The 22069-nt window shown below is 38.3% G+C and overlaps 1 protein-coding gene across 2 annotated transcripts in view; it reads right to left on the bottom strand.

Moving 5' to 3' along the window:
- LOC149820541 (putative GTP diphosphokinase RSH1, chloroplastic) overlaps positions 1-22069 on the bottom strand; it is a 66591-nt gene that overhangs the window by 12474 nt on the left and 32048 nt on the right. For both annotated transcript variants that reach the window (XM_089982459.1, XM_089982460.1), the window contains 8 exons: positions 19469-19529; positions 19280-19342; positions 19142-19198; positions 18959-19060; positions 13338-13496; positions 13116-13247; positions 12938-13024; positions 12791-12862 (listed from right to left, as the gene is read on the bottom strand). In XM_089982459.1, coding sequence (XP_089838585.1) covers positions 12791-12862; positions 12938-13024; positions 13116-13247; positions 13338-13496; positions 18959-19060; positions 19142-19198; positions 19280-19342; positions 19469-19529 — 733 coding nt within the window. The remainder of the gene's footprint in view (positions 1-12790; positions 12863-12937; positions 13025-13115; positions 13248-13337; positions 13497-18958; positions 19061-19141; positions 19199-19279; positions 19343-19468; positions 19530-22069) is intronic.

Here is a 22069-nt window from a genome sequence, read left to right as displayed (position 1 = left end):
GGAAAATGTTAGTGGATTTGAAAGTTGTGACCCCCATAATGAAAATATGGATTACTCTTTTTTATTTGATTTACTGAATAAGGACGATGATACTAGTGATAATGAGTCAGATCAAGGTAACCCAAATGAACTTGAAACCGAGGAAAACATCTCCTTGTCTCCTTCGTCACATCAACCTATTGAATTACCTAGAGACCCTATCACCTACTCTCATAGAGATCAAAACAACTTTAGGAGTGCTCTTGACAGATATAATGATGCCAGTTCCAGTGCTTCTCAGAATGAAGTGATCCCTCTTAGAATTGAGAGAAGTAGAAGGCCTCCTTCTAGATTCATTTCCTATGACTCTTTCTCACCAAGATATAGAGCCTGCCTTAGTGCCATCCACTCTTATATAGAACCTAGAAATTTTGAAGAAGCACGTAAATGCCCTGAATGGATTAATGCCATGGACAATGAACTTGAGGCTCTGAGAAGAGCCAAAACCTGGGAATTCCAAAATCTTCCTAAAGGCAAGAAAACAATAAGGTGCAGATGGGTTTTCAAAGTAAAAACTAAAAGTGATGGATCCCTTGAAAGGTATAAAGCTCGCTTGGTTGCAAAAGGATATAGTCAAGAATATGGTATTGACTATGAAGAAACTTTTGCTCCTGTAGCTCGTATGGTCACTGTTCGATGTCTTATAACCGTTGCCTCTATCAACAAATGGAACATCTATCAAATGGATGTGAAAAATGCCTTTTTAAATGGCGATTTAAGCGAAGAAGTCTACATGGATGCTCCTCCTGGAATGGAGACTCCTAAGGGAAAGGTGTTTCGTCTTCAGAAAGCACTCTATGGCCTAAAACAAGCTCCCAAGGCTTGGTATGATAGATTTAACTCTGTTATGATTGAGAATGGTTTTTCCTCTTGTTTTACTGACACTGCTCTATTTGTTAGAAAATCCAATGCAGGGATTGTTATTTTACTTCTGTATGTTGATGACATGCTCATCACTGGGAGTGATTCTAACGGGGTTAAAAGTATAAAATCTATCTTAAAAGATAAATTTGAAATGTCTGACTTGGGTTTTTTAACTTATTTTTTGGGAATTGAAGTGGCATACTCTCTTCGAGGATATTTCTTATCTCAAACTAAGCTTGCTTCTGAGATCATTGACAGGTCAGGTATTACAGATGAGAAGCTGTGTGAAACTCCTGCGGTAGTAGGAGCAAAGATGAAAATTGATGATGGAGTTCCCCTATTGGATCCTACACCTTACAGACAGCTTGTAGGGTCCCTGATGTATCTGAGTATTACCAGACCAGATATATCTCATGCAGTCCATACTGCAAGTCAATTTCAGCATGCGCCTACATCCGTTCACATGAGTGCCATCTTACGAGTCGTAAGATACATAAAGGGTACTCTAAATAAGGGAGTTTTTCTGTCCTCTTCCTCTGATTTAAAATTAATTGCTTATACTGACTCAGATTGGGGAGGTGACCCAAATAACCGTCACTCCACCACTGGTTTTTGTGTGTTCTTAGGAGACTCACTAATTTCGTGGAGATGCAAGAAGCAACAAAAGGTGTCGCTCTCCTCAACTGAAGCTGAATATCGTGCCATGGCCACTACTACCATGGAGATTGTTTGGATTCACCAACTGCTAGAAGACATGGGGATCAAAATTGAAGGACCCACCAAGCTATGCTGCGACAACAAAAGTGCAATCTACATTGCAAAGAACCACACCTTTCATGAGCGGACAAAACACATCGAAATGGACTGTCACTATGTTCGTGAAGCATATCTCCGAGGAGTTATCGACCTTCCTTATGTCACGTCCGAATATCAGTTGGCCGATTTCTTTACTAAAGCCCTGTGCGCTCCGCGGTTAAACTTCCTTCTTGGCAAACTATCGGTCATCTTGCCCTAAGTTTGAGGGGGGGTGTTAAATTATGTAATCAAACTTGTAATTTCGTATATATATTTTATATATATAAGGTAATACATATACATATATATAATATATGTATATGTATTTACCAATTATATATATAAAATATATATAGTCATAGTAAGGGTAGTTTAGGAATTTTACACATATTCTTTTTCAAGAATATGTTTTTTTGTATTTTCTTTTTTCTTTTTCTTTTTGTATTTTTGCTTTTTGCATTTAATGCATTGTACATGCATTGGGAGGGGCCCAACCCACTAGTCGTTGGACCCCTCCAACGGTCACATTTGTGACCGTTGGAGGGGCTCCAACGACTATGTGGAGCCCCTCCCAAGGCCTCCTCCAAGCCCTATTTATATGGGCAGCTCCTCTTGTATTTCTTCAAGGGATTTGGGATTATAGCCCAACCTCTTTAGTGTTTATGAAACTTATGGGTGCAAGTGCACATTTGTGATTCGGTGTGTTGTGTTTGTTGTGCACAAGTGTTCTTGGGTGCGTATGTTCACACATTTAGTCTTAAGGTTGTTGTGTTATCGACTAAAGTATCTTGTTGAAGATACTTTTACATGGTATCAGAGCCTCGTTGAAGAAGAAGAATTGCGACTCGCCTTCTTTTGCATTCCTCGGGAAGCGTGCCTTCAAGTTTTTTGAAATCAAAGAGGATCATCTTCTTCGAGCAATATTTTAGGAGCTTCTTTTGTCAAGAAAGACGCAAAAAGTAATTAAGGTACATACTATCTCTTGCATTCTTTCCTCTCTAATGGGCGAAAAAGACTCCCATTTCTCTCTTGGGTTTAAGCTTAATGGCTCAAACTATCATGTTTGGGCCGGTAATATGGAAGCCCATAATAAAGGAAAGGGGCTTTGGGGTTACGTTTATGGATCCATACCGGAACCGGAACCCAAAATTACCATTGTTGAAGGAGGTGATATTAAGATTCTTGAAGGGGATGAAAGACAAAAGGCCCTTGAAGAGTATTCTAAGAAACATGATGATTGGGAAATGAAGAACTTCAAGATATTATCTTGGATTTTCTCATCCGTTGAAACCAAGATAAATGCCAACATCATCAAATTTAAAAGAGCTTCCGAAGCTTGGGTATATCTTGAGAAAATGTACACCTCAAGAGATCTATCCCACAAGTACTTTCTTCAAAAGAGGGCTTTGACTCTCCAACAAAATGACATGACCATTCGGGAGTACTTTGCCGAATTATCCTCTATTTGGGACGAGCTCGCAATCCTTGAACCTAAATGGAGTGGTGAGGCTATCGAGTTAAGGCACAAACAACTTGAAGAAGACCGGTTCTTCAATTTTTTAAATGGCCTTAGACCCGAATTTGAACAAGTTCGGTCCTCTCTTCTCTCCGCCTTCACATCCCCCTCACTCAAAGATGTTATCACCAAGCTAAGTGGTGAAGAAACCCGTATGGGGATTGGCAAAAATAACCCTAGCATTCTTGTTACTTCTTCTACTCAAGAAGATGGTGAAATGGCTAATGCCGTGTCAAGACCGGGAAATAACATGAGGACCTATAGACCTCCTCATTTCAAGAATCAAGGTCAAGGAGGAAATGATCGGTATGGCAAAAGAGACTATAGCAAAGTAACTTGCTATCATTGTAAAGAACCCGGACATATCAAACCCTTGTGTCCTAAATGGAAGAAATTGATTGCAACGGCTATGGCATCTCAAGTTGAAGAAAGACCCCCTTTATCAAGTGAGTCTCTTTCTCTTCAACAAATCGTGGAAGCCCTACAACCTCTTCTCAAGGGAGGTACTTCCGGAGCCGCTATGCCATCCTCTTCCCCCGGTAAGACATCTTGGCTTTTAGATTCCGAGGCATCCTTTCACATGACCCCTAGTTATTGCACACTTTCAAATTTTTCTAAAAGTGCTTTTCCATCCTTTGTATCAACCGCGGATGGTACATCTCTTGAGATTAAAGGAATAGGTAATTTTGAAAAACAAGACTTCTTTGTTCCAAAAATTCGTTTTATCCCAAACCTTAACCTAAATCTTCTTTCCGTTTCCCAACTCTCGGACCATGGTTGCGATATAAAATTTTCTTCTAATAAATGTTGAATACAGGATCGCCAGTCCGGGAGATTGATTGGGGAAGGCTCTAGAAGAGGAGACCTCTACTACGTAGATTTTCTTCAAGTTCCCAAGAGTCAATTTTGCAACATCATCCAAAACAAAGACATTCATGTATGGCATAAGAGATTGGGTCATCCCAATATTGTTAAAATCTCGTACTTGCCTTTTGTTAAACATCTTTGTAAAAGTGACTTTTTGTGTAATGAATGCATTCTTGGGAAAATGAAATGTTTGCCCTTTCCTCAAAGATCCATGTTTACGACAAAACCATTTGAAATTGTCCATTCTGATGTATGGGGACCGGCTCCGGTAATGTCTAAAGGAGGTTTTTCATATTATGTAATCTTTGTGGATGACTATACTAGGTTTTGTTGGATCTATTTCCTTAAACATAAACATGAAGTTTTTTCAACCTTTAAAAATTTTCACATGATGATTTCAAATCAATTCAATGGATGTTTAAAAAATTTTAGGTCTGACTCTGGAGGAGAATACCTCTCAAATGAATTTAAGGGTTATCTTGAAAATTTTGGAATTCTTCACCAAAAATCATGTCCAAAAACCCCTCAACAAAATGGGTTAGCGGAACGAAAACACAGGCACATCATTGAAACAACTAGGACTTTGCTCATTTCTCAAAACATTCCAAAAAATCTTTGGGCTGAGGCAGCTCTTACCTCTGTCTATCTCATAAACCGACTTCCATCGAAAAATTTAAACAAAATTTCTCCCTTTGAAAAACTGTATGATAAGGAACCTGATTATAGCAGGTTAAGGGTCTTTGGGTGTAAGTGTTTTGTTCTTACTGATAAGAATGACAAACTTTCTCCAAAGGCCATTCCTTGTGCCTTTCTTGGCTATTCTGAAACCCAAAAGGGGTTTCGTTGTTATGATATCAAAAGTGATAAGTTGTATGTTTTCAGGAACGTGAGTTTTTTGGAAAATGTTAGTGGATTTGAAAGTTGTGGCCCCCATAATGAAAATATGGATTACTCTTTTTTATTTGATTTACTGAATAAGGACGATGATACTAGTGATAATGAGTCAGATCAAGGTAACCCAAATGAACTTGAAACCGAGGAAAACATCTCCTTGTCTCCTTCGTCACATCAACCTATTGAATTACCTAGAGACCCTATCACCTACTCTCATAGAGATCAAAACAACTTTAGGAGTGCTCTTGACAGATATAATGATGCCAGTTCCAGTGCTTCTCAGAATGAAGTGATCCCTCGTAGAATTGAGAGAAGTAGAAGGCCTCCTTCTAGATTCATTTCCTATGACTCTTTCTCACCAAGATATAGAGCCTGCCTTAGTGCCATCCACTCTTATATAGAACCTAGAAATTTTGAAGAAGCACGTAAATGCCCTGAATGGATTAATGCCATGGACAATGAACTTGAGGCTCTGAGAAGAGCCAAAACCTGGGAATTCCAAAATCTTCCTAAAGGCAAGAAAACAATAAGGTGCAGATGGGTTTTCAAAGTAAAAACTAAAAGTGATGGATCCCTTGAAAGGTATAAAGCTCGCTTGGTTGCAAAAGGATATAGTCAAGAATATGGTATTGACTATGAAGAAACTTTTGCTCCTGTAGCTCGTATGGTCACTGTTCGATGTCTTATAACCGTTGCCTCTATCAACAAATGGAACATCTATCAAATGGATGTGAAAAATGCCTTTTTAAATGGCGATTTAAGCGAAGAAGTCTACATGGATGCTCCTCCTGGAATGGAGACTCCTAAGGGAAAGGTGTTTCGTCTTCAGAAAGCACTCTATGGCCTAAAACAAGCTCCCAAGGCTTGGTATGATAGATTTAACTCTGTTATGATTGAGAATGGTTTTTCCTCTTGTTTTACTGACACTGCTCTAATTGTTAGAAAATCCAATGCAGGGATTGTTATTTTACTTCTGTATGTTGATGACATGCTCATCACTGGGAGTGATTCTAACGGGGTTAAAAGTATAAAATCTATCTTAAAAGATAAATTTGAAATGTCTGACTTGGGTTTTTTAACTTATTTTTTGGGAATTGAAGTGGCATACTCTCTTCGAGGATATTTCTTATCTCAAACTAAGCTTGCTTCTGAGATCATTGACAGGTCAGGTATTACAGATGAGAAGCTATGTGAAACTCCTGCGGTAGTAGGAGCAAAGATGAAAATTGATGATGGAGTTCCCCTATTGGATCCTACACCTTACAGACAGCTTGTAGGGTCCCTGATGTATCTGAGTATTACCAGACCAGATATATCTCATGCAGTCCATACTGCAAGTCAATTTCAGCATGCGCCTACATCCGTTCACATGAGTGCCATCTTACGAGTCGTAAGATACATAAAGGGTACTCTAAATAAGGGAGTTTTTCTGTCCTCTTCCTCTGATTTAAAATTAATTGCTTATACTGACTCAGATTGGGGAGGTGACCCAAATAACCGTCACTCCACCACTGGTTTTTGTGTGTTCTTAGGAGACTCACTAATTTCGTGGAGATGCAAGAAGCAACAAAAGGTGTCGCTCTCCTCAACTGAAGCTGAATATCGTGCCATGGCCACTACTACCATGGAGATTGTTTGGATTCACCAACTGCTAGAAGACATGGGGATCAAAATTGAAGGACCCACCAAGCTATGCTGCGACAACAAAAGTGCAATCTACATTGCAAAGAACCACACCTTTCATGAGCGGACAAAACACATCGAAATGGACTGTCACTATGTTCGTGAAGCATATCTCCGAGGAGTTATCGACCTTCCTTATGTCACGTCCGAATATCAGTTGGCCGATTTCTTTACTAAAGCCCTGTGCGCTCCGCGGTTCAACTTCCTTCTTGGCAAACTATCGGTCATCTTGCCCTAAGTTTGAGGGGGGGTGTTAAATTATGTAATCAAACTTGTAATTTCGTATATATATTTTATATATATAAGGTAATACATATACATATATATAATATATGTATATGTATTTACCAATTATATATATAAAATATATATAGTCATAGTAAGGGTAGTTTAGGAATTTTACACATATTCTTTTTCAAGAATATGTTTTTTTGTATTTTCTTTTTTCTTTTTCTTTTTGTATTTTTGCTTTTTGCATTTAATGCATTGTACATGCATTGGGAGGGGCCCAACCCACTAGTCGTTGGACCCCTCCAACGGTCACATTTGTGACCGTTGGAGGGGCTCCAACGACTATGTGGAGCCCCTCCCAAGGCCTCCTCCAAGCCCTATTTATATGGGCAGCTCCTCTTGTATTTCTTCAAGGGATTTGGGATTATAGCCCAACCTCTTTAGTGTTTATGAAACTTATGGGTGCAAGTGCACATTTGTGATTCGGTGTGTTGTGTTTGTTGTGCACAAGTGTTCTTGGGTGTGTATGTTCACACATTTATTCTTAAGGTTGTTGTGTTATCGACTAAAGTATCTTGTTGAAGATACTTTTACACCTACATGATCCAGTGGGTAAGGTTTATGCTGCAGTGGAACACTCATCCAGTCCTGTTCAGTGGCATCGTCGTCTTGGTCATCCTTCATTGTCAAAGCTTTGTTATGTCTTTCCTCAAATTCCTTCTACTACATCATTTCAGTGTGAAGCATGTCAGTTGGGCAAGCATCATCGAAGTTCGTTCCCTTCGAGTCAGAGTCAGTCTAGTCATAAAGTTTTTGAACTTCTTCATGCAGATGTATGGGGTCCTAGTAAGATTCCTACTAGGACTCAGTGTCGATATTATCTTGTTATTGTTGATGATTTTTCTAAGTTGTCATGGGTATTTTTAATAAAAGAACGATCTGAAGTTCCAAGTATTATCAAATCCTTAATTCTTGAAATAAAAACTCAGTTTGAATCTGTTGTCAAGATTGTTCGCACTGATAATGCTCTTGAGTTTAAATCAAAAGTTATGTTACAATTTTACCAAGATCGTGGCATTCAACCCCAAACTACATGTGCCTATTCATCTCAACAAAATGGGGTGGCTGAGCGCAAACACCGGCACCTGCTTGATGTTGCCCGGACCCTTATGATTCAATCCAATGTTCCTACGTTATATTGGGGTGATGCGATTAGCACTGCTTGTTATCTGATCAACCGCATGCCTTCATCTTCTCTGGGTGATCAAATTCCATTACATATCCTAAAACCTAATGCCCACTCTTTTCTTTCTCACCAAAAATATTTGGATGTGTTTGTTTTGTATACAAACTTGGCCCTGACCGTGATAAATTAGTTGCTCAAGCTACAAAATGCATATTTATAGGTTATCCAAAAAATCAAAAGGGATATCGATGTTATAATCCTATTTCTCGCCGAGAGTATGTCAGTGCGGTGTGTGAGATAGGTGCAGCCTCTTGAGCCCGATTTAGGAGTCCTGAAGCAGTCATTCTCTGTCTGGTGTAGGAAATGCCCTTATACCTTCCTGATTCCAATGGTGGTGCTACTTCACAGCTCTGTGATTCCGATGTACCAACGATCTTGGAACTCTCTTCTTCGTGTTGCACACAGTCCGAATGACATTCTTCATTCGAACTATCAAAGAGCTTTGAATTCAGCCAAGGGTAATAAACTTCAATTGAGGTAGAGAACATGTCACCTGTGTCAATTTTATGATCGAAGTTCAGCTCGTCGAAAACAATATTTCTGGAGATTTTGATGTGTCTGCTAATGGGATCATAACATATGTATCCTTTGCAGTCATCCGCATATCCCGCAAATCTATACTTTTGAGTCTTATCCTGAAACTTGTTTCTCAAGGACTAATCAATATGCACATAACAAGCACATCCAAAAACACGTAAGTCATGATAATAAGGATGAATTCCAAAAAGGCAGTGATAAGGAGACTTGTTTTATAAAACAACCATGGGCAGTCTATTTATCACATATACAACAGAATAAAAAGCTTTTGTCCACAGCTTGATGGGAAGATGACTGTCATGAAGCATACTCATCGCACTTTCAACAATATGCCTATGTTTGCGCTTAGCAATCCTATTCTGTTGTGGCGTGTGTGGGCATGACACTCTTCTTCCTATCCCATTATTTTGAAGAAAGGAAATGAAGTCACTGGATGTGAACTCCCCTCCTCCATTACATTCGAAAAATTGAATGGACTCGAAGAATTGATTTTTTACTACGGACAGGAAGTTCTGAAACAAAATGAAAACTTCAGACTTATTTTTCATGAAATATATCCAGGTGTATCGAGAGTAACTGTCAACAAAAATTAGATAGTACTTGCTTCCAAATCTAAAGATGACTGGAGCAGGCCCCCATACATCGGAACATATTATCTCAAAAGGCTTTGAAGCTCTCTTATTAATGAAACGAAAAGGTAATACATGACTCTTGCATAAAAGACAACTAAAACACTTTTGACTTCGCTCTTCCATATTGAGACTTTCTTTTGGAATGAGATTATTAGAAACAAGTTTCTCAATAAAATGACTTCCACAATGTCCTAAACGAGTGTGCCAAAGAGAAGGCTTATTACATTCAGAAATACTAAGAACATTTTCAGAAAGACATAACTCTAATGGAGACTTCAAATACGGGTGAGCAGAACAGGCCGAATGACATGGGTCTTCTTGAAAGACATACATATTGCCTTGTCTCTTTCTTTCAGCAAATGTTTCCCTCGTGCGAAGGTCCTTGACCTGCACAGAGAAGAGAGTAAATTCGACTGAAGCATGATTATCATCAATAAGTTTAGAAACAGAGAATATTTTTCTTGATATTGGGAGCATGAAGGACATTGGAGAGTTCAAGAGTAGAATGTGACATGGGGATGATAGACTTTCCAATGTGAGTAACAGGGTGGGAAGATCCATCTCCAGTGACAATCTTACTTTTTCCAAAATAGGAAATAGGTTTGAAAAGTTTATCCGCATCACCGGTCACGTGAGTTGCTCTCCCAGAGTCAATGAACCAAGTTCCTTGTTCATTTTGCTTTAGATTCAATCCCGACAAGGCATATATTAACAACTCTTTAATCTCTCCACTGTCTTTGGTGCTGCTAGACTTCCTTTTGGATGTTGCCTAATGGGACTTTTCTTTATTTTCAGGATTATGCCAACAATTCACCTTGATATGCCCATTTTTGTTGCAAAAGAAGCATTTGGGAATGGGTCTTGAATCCTGAGTAACGGTGGATGTAGGAAGTAATCCATGTCCCTCGTGTCCATTTTGCCCTCGTCCTCGACCATAAGTCATTCCTGTGGCGAAGACCTCTTGGGTATTTGTATGAGTGTGATTATCCTCAGAAAAGTCTTTCAGGGTCATTTTATACTGAATTAATTTAGCCTGAAGCTCATCAAAGGTGGGAAGAGCAGGCAAACACAGTAATGAAGTAACAATCATGTTATATTCTGATCCCAATCCACTCAAGGTTTGTTGCACCATATCACTATCGCTCACAGCACATCCTATAACCGCAAGTTGATTTGTGATGGTCTTCATCTTGTTTAGATATTCCATGATAGTTATGGATTCTTTTCTCAGTAGCTGAAATTCTCTCTTGAGAAAAACCATTCTTGCTTGAGAAACTTGTGAATATGTCTGAACCAGTCTCTACCAAAGTTGCATGGTTGTGCAATTGTGATGCAGCCCACGTCGGAGGAGGAGTGAAAACAGAAGCCCACCGTGAATCGGTGATGCTCAATCTCTTTATTAATCTCAATAAGTTTCAATAAACAATGGAGAAAACAACCAACAGTAAGGAAATTAGGGAAAACAGGATGCAAGTAATAAAGAAGAGACAAAAGTGCTGAAAGAGAATGACGGCTGAAGCTTTTCCAAACAGTCTGTCCCACGTAACCCTAGGCGTGAGCCTTTTAAAGGTTGTTTACTGGACCCGGGTCGCAGGTCCAGACTTGGATCTGAACCGCGATCCGGGTGGGACGTGCGAACTCCACCACGCCTGGAATAGGTGCGCAGGGGTACCTCCTTGCGTCGCGGCTCCCTCCCTGCAAGTGGGTCATACACGCAAAGTCGCTCCTCTGTCCTTTGTGGCGGATCGGGTGGCACGATGGGCCCAATCGGGTCCTGCCCTGCATCAAATTGTCAGGAATTGCAATAAGTACCTCTTGAGAGAGTGTAGAGGTAATGTACGCGACCACTGACTGATCTTTCTTTTCCCAGTTGAGATATTCTGCATTTTTGACATACATAATTGAGATTGCCCCTTTATCAGCCTTCTCTTCTTGCGCAACGAATTCCAGTGGAGCTGAAGCGGTTCCATCCAGATGACCTAAAAGACCTTGACTCCTTATAAAAGGAATGATCTGTCTTTTCCAAATCAAGAAGTTTGAGGTAGTCAATTTTTCAGAAACAAGCTGATTGAGAAAGCTCGAAGAGAGACCATAGTGGGAAGAATGAGAGGAGTTCATAGCTTAAAAGCTAACAAAGTATTCACGAGATGCACAGTCCACTGCTTGAGAAACTTGCTGGTCGTCCCTTCTTGCCTTTTTTTACGGTTGTGATAGATGCAAGAAAGGGAGTAGAACAGCTCACGCTGAACAGACTTTAATAAATCGTAGATGGAAACTATGTTAGTTCAAGAACAAAGAGTTTCATGAATATAGAATTTGACAACAGGTGTATTTCATGCACAACGATTTGCGGGCACAACGATTGTAGGCACAACGATTTATAGGCACAACGATTTATAGGCACAACGATTTGTGGACACAACGATTTGTAGGCATAACGATTTGTAGACAACGATTTGTAGGCCCAACGATTTGTGTGATTCAGCAATCAAGAAATATGGTATTCCAGATCGGCCTTTTTTAACTTGGACAATTTTGGACTTAGACAAAGTTGACCGAGTCCAAAATTGGACTACAATGGTCAGGTGTGAGTACCCCATACCTAACACCTGTTGTCCCACACCCATATGTGTTGAATGCTGCACCTGTGTCGCACCATGTCAACACAGGTGTTTCAACCTTTTTGAAAAGTCCATGTGACATGTCACAAGTCATGATCCATTAACAACAGGTGATGTTTGTCAATTTGGCATCCCATGCAACTGAGTATGCTTGCTGATTCATGCACATTTTCAAGGGGAACTAAGTAGAATATGGCAAAATACTGTTTAACTTGGAAACAAGGATAGACATCATTCAAATGAGATGCATAGATGCATTGTTCAAAGTACCGAGCAGAATGCCTGTGTTATTCTCGTCCAGAAGCCACTAAGCTACATCACACATACTCCATTTTCATTGCCCTTCTGTTTCCCCTTATATACTAGTCATTCTGGAATATTCAGAAAAATTACTGTACCCCCATATCCACAGCCGTATCCATGTTCCATAGCCACCAAGAATTGCTGAAATTAGATGGTAAACATAGTTCCTTTTGAACCCAAGATAATTTCTAATAATTCCAATCTTTTTCTTTCTTTTCCCTTTTCTGCTAATGTTGAATGATGTTTGAAAATTGTGGGAGTCCCAGTAGCCGACATTCTAGCGTAGATGTTTCATAGGATGCACTAAGAACTCCAGGATATAATAGTTGAAAGTTGAAATGAATTGCAAAATCAGTTAAAAGAATAATTTCAGTTATCAAGTGGACCAACCATGCTGCCACAGAATTTCTTAACTAAACTATTTTTTCCCACATCAAAGAAGCCACCAGAAAAAAATAAATTATTTTTCCTAACAGGTCAAATCAATCCCTTCTATGTTTTCTAGAATCCACTAACCATAAGTGAAAATACAATTTAATTGAAAAATAAAATGCATACTGACATTGTATGTGATAATCTCAACAACTTCAGCATTTGCAAGCACATGCGTAGGAGAGACAAGATTCCCATTGACCTGCAAACCAGCAAACAGATTAGATTATCTACAGATTCAGGAACTTATTGTTACCATTGAAAACTATAATCTAACCTTCGCAGCCACCATTTTGTTGCCAATTTCTGTATGTATTTGATAAGCATAATCAACAATAGTAGCCCCCTTAGGCAAGTTTTTGATCTGCACAATCAGATGCCCAAAACATGTATTGATCATGGTGACAAACAAAACACAAATGCATAGAGTAAGGTGACAGATGAAACTCCTTTACCTCGCCCTTTGGTGTGAAAACAAACACCCGGCTCCCCAAAAGGTCTCGAGTTATGGTATCCACAAACTCCCTGGAACTCATATTCCCAACAAATTCTTCTTGCCACTCCCGAATTGCATTAATCCAGCCAATCTACAAATTATAAGACATTTTCATGTAAACAATCAATCTTTCCATTTATATTTACTGGCAAAACAGATCATCCAACTGATCAGAATTTACCCTAAGAGCAATGTCTGCATTGTTCAGAGAGGCAACTTTCCCTCGTATGCTTCTCCCAGAAGAGTTGGAATGTCTGGTTATGTTAGTTCCTAATTCCTTCCCACTGTAATGAGCAGCAATACCTTTTTCAGCTATCAGATCCATTTCTTCAGTCCTTATCTGAGAACAATGAAAGTCAAATAACAAGCTCAAATGAAGAAATGAGTGGACAAGTGTCAGTTTAACAGTAGATACAAAGGTACCAATGTAATGAGATATTGCGGAAATATAAAGAGTGCTCATAAGCACTTACAACAATGAATAAGAGAGACAATATCACAAGTCCACTAAGGGACAAAGCAAGCACAAGCCTTTAAGAAGGCAACAATATAAAAAGCCTCTTATTGAAAAGAGAGAGAGCTCTCAAGAATACAAATATACAAGGGGTTCACCCCTATTTATACAAGAAGGAGTGCAGAGAAAAGGAAGGCCAAGGGCCTCAAAAGGAGAGCCCAAAAGGAGGCTCCCATGGAGTCGTTGGGAGCCCCCAACGACTCTATGGTTGGAGCCCCTTTTGGTTCCTAAAAAATAAAAAAAGAAAACTAAAAAATAAAAAAAAGAAATTACATTTTAACAAAAAATAAAAATAGTTGTTTTCTAAAAACAACTATGTAAAATTACAAAAATACCCCTATCGGGTATATATATATATACATTTTAACACCCCCCCTCAAACTTTACAGGGAAATGACGAAAAGTTTGCCAAGAAGAAACATAAAGCGTGGAGCCAGAAGAGCTTTAGTAAAGAAATTCGCCAACTAATATTCTGAAGTGACATACGGTAGAGCAATTGTTCCTCGTAAGTATTCGTCACGAACATAGTGGCAATCCATTTCGATATGCTTGGTACGTTCATGGAAGGTATGATTGCTTGCAATATAGATGGCACTCTTGTTGTCGCAACATAATTTAGAAGCTTCGTAATATCAACCCCCATGTCTTTAAGCAGACTGCGAAGCCATACAAGTTTTGTTGTGCTTGCCATAGCCCGATATTCAGCTTCAGTAGATGATAGTGAAATTTTCTGCTGCTTCTTGCATCGCCAGGCAATCAAAGAGTCCCGTAAAAAGACACAAAAACCAGTAGTTGAGACTCGATCATTAGGATTACCTCCCCAATCTGCATTAGTATAAGCAAGAAGATTCAAGGAAGAAGAGGATGATAGAAATAGCCCTTTATTGATGGTGTTCCGAATGTAACGAATGATCCGGAGAACAGCACTCATATGCACAGTTGTAGGAGCATGCTGAAATTGACTAACTGAGTGAACCGCATGGGTGATATCTAGTCTGGTGATGGTTAAGTAGGTGAGAGACCCAATGAGTTGTCTGTAGGGTGTAGGATCTTTCAGAAGAACCTCATTCTCCAACCGTAATTTGGCATTAATAACCTCGGAAGTCTCTATTTTTTTATCATCAGAAATCCCAGACTTAGAACATATATTTGCAGCAAGCTTCATCTGTGACAAAATATATCCTCGAGAAGAATATGCAACTTCAATTCCAAGAAAGTATCTAAGAAAACCTAAATCAGACACATCAAAATTATTTTTTAACATATTTTTAACATCAATAATACTATTTTGATCATTCTCAGTGATAATTATATCATCAACATAAAGTAACAATATTACGATACTAGTACCTACATTTTTAACAAAAAGAGCAGTGTCAGTATAACAAGTGAAATCCTAATTTTATCATGATATCACTGAAACGATCATACCAAGCCTTAGGGGCTTGTTTAAGGCCATACAATGCTTTTAAAAGCCAAAGAGTTTGTCCTTGCTCAATATTAATTCTGGGTGGTGGATCCATATACACTTCTTCACTTAAACTTCCATTTAAAAAGGCATTTTTTACATCAAGTTGATAAATAGGCCATTTCTTGGTTGATGCGACAGTTATTAAAGTCCTGACACTGGTCATTCGAGCTACGGGAGCGAATGTTTCTTCATAATCAATTTCATATTCTTGTGAGTATCCCTTAGCGACTAACCTAGCTTTATATCGTTCTAAAGAGCCATCGCTTTTAGTTTTGACTTTGAAAACCCAGCGACACCCAATAGGTTTTTTGTGTGGGGGTAGATTAACTATTTCCCAAGTATTAGCCTTTTTTAGTGCATTTAGTTCAACTTGCATTGCTTCAATCCAATGTGGTATAGATTTAGCTTGATTATAGTGAGCGGGTTCAAAATAAGAATGTAGGGTTATTAAACATGCTCGATAGTTGGGTGTTAAGGAATCACAGGATACAAACCTATTTGGGGGTATTGATATTCTAGAAGAATGTCTAACTTGTGGTTCCTCAGTAGACTCAGAAATTTGAGAGTATTTTTCGAGGGCACTAATAGGATTTTCTTGATTTCTTCTTGAGTAAACATTCATATTTGCATTATTATCATTTGAGGGTATTATATCAAGATTGGATGCCTCACATGTATCTTCTATGCTTTCAAGGAAATCTTTTTGTATGTCATCAATAAGATCATATAGAAATATGTAATCAATTTCATTTGTTTCTTCTATTTTATCAAAATCATTCTCTTCTTCTAGAAATGTTACATCTTTTGAAACATATAGTTTAGCATTTTTAAAATCATAACATTTATACCCTTTTTTATTTTCACCATATCTTAGAAAAATACATTTAATTGCTTTTGGAGACAACTTATCTCTTTTATGCAATAGGACAAAGCATTTGCAACCAAAAATACGAATAAAGAGCTTTTCATAGGGAGAAGCATTTTTTAATTTAGAAGAGGGCATTCTATTGATTAGATAAGTTGCGGTTAGCACGGCTTCGGCCCAAAACTTCTTTGAAATATTTCTAGAAACAAGTAATGTTCTAGCGGTTTCTACAATGTGCCTATGTTTCCTTTCCGCTAGGCCATTTTGTTGAGGGGTCCTAGGACATGATTTTTTATGACAAATTTCATTTTGGGTTAAATAGTTTTTAAATTCGTGAGATAAATATTCATCACCGGAATCGGTTCTCAAAGTAGATATGTTACTTTGGAATTGATTTTGAATTTTTTTATGAAAATCTTTAAAGAAAGTAAATACTTCTGACTTATGACTAAGAAAATAAATCCAAACATACCGACTAAAGTCATCAATAAAGTAACATAATAAGAATAGCCCCCTTTAGACATAACCGGAGAAGGCCCCCAAACATCCGAATGCACCAATTCAAAAGGTTTTTGACGAAAGAAAAGTTCTAGTTGGAAATGGAATAGATTTCATTTTTCCAAAAATACAATCTTTGCAACTAATTTCTTTTTTCTTACAAAATTTGTTTCCAAAAGGAAAAAGATACATTTTGGAATAACTTGGATGACCAAGTCTTTTATGCCAAGTTTCCATATTTTTTTCTTGGACATAAGGACAAAAATAATTTGTAGGAAGATCAAGATGGTCTATATAGTAGAGGTCTCCCTTCCTATGGCCTTGCCCAATCCGCTTCCCGGACCGAAGATCCTGCACAAAGCAACCATTAGATGAGAAAGATATTTCACATCCATGGTCGGCAATTTGGGAGACCGAAAAAAAGGTTTAAATTTAGTTTGGGAACAATTCTTACTTTTGGAACACAAAAATTTTGAGAATCTTTAAAAGAGCCAATACTTGAAATTTTTAAAAAGGTTCCTTCGGCCGTAGAGACACAAGAATCCTTTGAATTGGTGCAAACATCAACAAGTGCATTTTCATGAGGGGTCATATGAAAAGAGGCTCCGGAATCAAGGATCCAAGAATATGTACCGGATGATGATGTAGAAGCAATAGCCGCACCCGATGTGGAGGAAGAAGCTTTTAGAATTTGTTGGAGAGCAATAGATATTTGCTCAAGAGTTTCTTTGAGGTCATTATTCTTGCCTTCATCTTCTTTGGTGGTAGTTTCTTCAAGAGAGGCCACCTTAGGCTTGAAGGTTCCAATAAGCTTTGGGCAAGCGGGTTTGATATGACTCGGCTCATAGCAATGATGACAAACAATCATTTTTCTTCCTCCATTATAGTTTCCTCGTTTCCCAAAATGAGGAGGTTTATAGGTTCTTACATTGTTACCGGGTTTGGATACGACAAGCACTTCATCAACATGTTTACTCATGCCAAGCCTTGTCTCCTCTTGAGTGATTTCGGCAATGGCATCCTCAATTGGAGGAAATATAGATCTATGGAGAAATGAGGATCTCACTTGCTCAAATTCGGGACGTAGCCCAAAAAGAAATTGAAACAATCGTTCTTGTTCCATTTGTTTTTGTCTTAATTTAATATCTTTCATAGAAACCCATTTTGGCTCTAAAAGAGCCAATTTATCCCATAGTGGGTTTAGGGCACTATAATAGTCTTGAATGCTAGAATCACCTTGTTTGGTGGTTCTAATCTTTTCTTGCAAAAAACATGCTCTTGCAAGATCCTTTTGGGTATACATACCCTTCATAAAGGACCAAGCCTCATTGGCTCGACGAAATTTAGCTATATTAGCACATACCTTAAGCTCAACATTGTTCATAAACCACGCAAGGATTTTCGCGTGATTGCTTTCCCAATCTTTCACTTCTTTTTGATGATTTTCAATGGTCTTGAGGGGAGCATCTCCTTTAAGAGCCTTTTCTTGACCTCCTTCGTTCTTCATGAGCATAAGCTTAGGTTCTGGAACGGTACCCATGACAAAACCCCAAAGTTTCTTTCCTTTGAGATTGTCTTTCATTGCCGATGCCCACATCATGTAATTTTTTCCATTGAGCTTGAAGGATAGGTTGATCTTTGCCTCCATGATGTTTCCAAGAAGTAAGAAGAGATTCACAAAATATGAAATACACGAACCACACTTTTTCTTTAAGAATCGAGTGGCTCTGATACCATGTAATGAGATATTGCGGAAATATAAATAGTGCTCATAAGCACTTACAACAATGAATAAGAGAGACAATATCACAAGTCCACTAAGAGACAAAGCAAGCACAAGCCTTTAAGAAGGCAACAATATAAAAAGCCTCTTATTGAAAAGAGAGAGAGCTTTCAAGAATACAAATATACAAGGGGTTCACCCCTATTTATACAAGAGGGAGGGGAGAGAAAAGGAGGGCCAAGGGCCTCAAAAGGAGAGCCCAAAAGGGGGCTCCCATGGAGTCATTGGGAGCCCCCAACGGTCACATTTGTGACCGTTGGGGGCTCCAACGACTCTATGGTTGGAGCCCCTTTTGGTTCCTAAAAAATAAAAAAAGAAAACTAAAAAATAAAAAAAAAGAAATTACATTTTAACAAAAAATAAAAATAGTTGTTTTCTAAAAACAACTATGTGAAATTACAGAAATACCCCTATCGGGTATGTATATATATATATATATATATATATATATATATATATATATATATATATATATATATATTTTAACAACCAACTGCTACAGATTCATTAAATCCATGAGCAAAATCATGAGAATAATGATGGTTACGAAAGGAGAAAATGAAACCAAGAAAAATATATATATCATAATCTAAAATGACCAGAAACCGACATTATAAATTGTGGAAGAAAAATACTATTTATAACAGAAAATACTGAGCTCAATGGGTCACCTGAACTTCTAATCTGAACATACTCTCATAAAGAAATGGTATCACTGTGGTATGTAGACTTTGATAGCCATTAGGCTTGGGTGTGGCAATATAGTCCTTCATCTGTTGTCAATTTGAAACCAGTATTAATTTTGCCTGTGAAAAAAATGATAACTAAAAACAAGAGAAAAGACAGATCCTCACGGCCCGAGGAATAGGGGTCCAGATTCCATGAACAAGACCAAGAACATGATAGCAAATCTGAAACAAATAGTAAAACAAGCAAGTTAACAATAATGAAGGAATGCATTAATATGACAACTGAACCTTAAAAATTGTTACCTGCTGAGCAGAACATACAAGTCCAACTCCAATGCAGGGCTTTGGTTTGATGACAATACGAAGCTGGTGAGCATATGCAATATGTTAGTTAACTTTAGCTGCAAGCTGACCCAAACCAGTGATTGCAGAGGCATAATTCCATGGTTATCTACAATGATCAGCTCTATTTCTGAAATTTGATAAACAAACCTGTGCAATTTGATTGACCTCACTTATTGATCCCTTTGATTTAAGAACAGCCTTATATATGCTGCAGTAAAAACAATACCATCAGAGATTCAACATAAAGATGCCACTTGTGAACTACTCAAAAACAAAAGTTTCAAGAATACACACACCTGCATGCACGCACACACACACACACAAATACACACACACAGACCACTATTCAAATATGTTAAATAACTATTCAGAAAACCACAATGCACACACATACACACAATGTCGGACTCGGCCCTATAATGACAATATAAATACTCCAGCATTTCATCTTCACACACATATAGACCATGTTAGCAGCTATGTCACACAGCATGTGTATCCCATGTCAACACAACACGAGGCTCGGACACTTCATGGACATGACTTGACACTTCATGGACACAGTCAAACTAGTTTCATACACAGTCATCATTGTCATTAACTTTGTCTATTTCCTTTTATGATCTTATTTACTTATTTTGTATTCACCTGAGTTCTTTTTCTTTTAAAATTTGTCATCAATTACTTCACATTCCAGTTTCAACCTAGTTTCATTGTTTGATGTTCTCAGCTATAATGGTTGAAGATGGGTTTTTTATACACATACATACATCTATGTGTGTACGGCCATGTCCCCGTATCCTAATTTTTGGAAATTAACATATTGTATGAAGTGTATCTGCACCATGTCCCATTCCCGCATGTGACAGGCTATTTCACCTGGGTATGGGCACAGGTGCGGGTACGGAGGGTACGACACGGCAATTCCAAAAAATGTGGGTACAGGGACACCAAAAAATGTGGGTACGGGGACACGGCTATATATATATATATATATATATATATCACATAAATACAGAATAAATTCAAAATAAACTGAATATAATCTAAATATATATGCTATATCTAAAATATATATTATATACTGAAAATATAAAGTTATAAACTGATAATATAATTATAAATTATAAACTATAAATTGAATACAAACTTGTATGTAAGGAGGGTAAAATGCAATGTTCGGGTGTTGACACATGTCAACACGAGGATACATGTGTCGACACGAGTACGGAGGGCAAAATGGTGTGTCTGGGTACCATAGGCCATAGGTTATTAGGTGGAAGTTGATCAACTCAGTTGAGAGAAGAGTCTTAAAGTTTAAGCTTTTCTAATATGCAACAGTTGCTTTTATCGAGAATGCCCTTTGATTTCTATATTTTCTTCCTAGGAAATGGCTTTAATTAATGCAAGTTCTAACAATATATGCATGCATTGTTAGTGCATATGAGTTCTTGTCACACAAGTGCATTCACAACACACTTGCCCATAGGTATACAGCCGCATACATGAACTACAATTTAAATACTTCTTGTGTGTCCAAGCATAAGAAAGTTAGCAGCCGAACACAAGTAGTTCTCATGTGATGTTCCTCCAAAGCTGCTTCGTAAAGTGTAATAAAACTCTATTCCTTTGCATCCACGGAGTTATTTGGAACTTTAGAGAACTCAAAAGGCATTACAATCATTTGTATGCTCATACACAGTGAGTTATATATTGACCTTCAACCATGAAGTTATGCAGAGCTTTGGAGAGCTTCAAATGCATTATCATTGTGGAAAAGCTACAGTAATGCTAATGCTACAATGCCGCTATGGTAACACCAATGACATCAAGTGTTAGGGGTTTGCATTTCAACCTACGTAACATAGACACAACATTTTTGTCGTCGTACCAGTGTCGACACATGACGACACGGGTGCAGGTACAGGATGCAGTGCGGGTACGCCCTGGATCAGATCTCAGGGTCAGGTCCAACTAAGACCCAACCCGAAACCCTTTTTTTGTTTTTTGCTTTCCCCTGTTGAAACCCTCCCCCTTCCCACCCTTGGAAGCAGCAGTAGGAGGAGAAGAAGAAAAAGAAGAGAGAGAAAGGCACCTACCTCCTCGTCCTCCTCCTCTTCATCGTTCTCCTTCTTCACACACACACACACACACAGTGGGGCTGGGGTCCTCCTTGGCTCCTTCTTTGTCTTCTCCTCATCATTCTCCTTCGTGGAGAGAGAGAGACAGACGGTGGGGCTGGGGTTCCTTGGCTCATTCATCTTTGTCTTCTCCTCCTCGTTCTCTTTTATGGAGAGAGAGAGAAGCGGTAAGGACCCATTTAATAAAAGGGGATGGGGTCACAAGGTACCCCCTTCCCCTTTTATAATAAAAGGTAACCCCTATCCCCCTTGGGTTTGGGGGGTCTTTGGTATGATTTTGACATTTTTTTTAATGAGTCGAGTTTTAATTAGACTCGTTTTTTCAAATCACATTTAGAACTAGACCTAAACAAATGCGAGGGTGGGTATTAGAAATACTAGATGGGTCAGATTTCCTGTCAGATGAACCAAATCTGATCCATATACTGTATATCCAAATTCATATTGGATGGGGAAAAGTATATATGGATGGATATGGTTAAATCTTGGTCAGAATCTGGTAAAAAAATGTGATTTGATCTAATCTAACCTATTTTACCTTACATGTTAAATATTTTCAATGGATCCAATACAAATTAACTCATAAGATGACTAGATCCTAGATGTT

The sequence above is a fragment of the Nuphar pumila genome, chromosome 12, assembly GCF_984573655.1.
Source record: "Nuphar pumila chromosome 12, dmNupPumi1.hap1.1, whole genome shotgun sequence".
In the NCBI taxonomy this organism is placed as follows: domain Eukaryota; kingdom Viridiplantae; phylum Streptophyta; class Magnoliopsida; order Nymphaeales; family Nymphaeaceae; genus Nuphar; species Nuphar pumila.
Note: the sequence above shows the minus strand (reverse complement) of the source record. Positions and strands in the feature narration are given on the sequence as shown.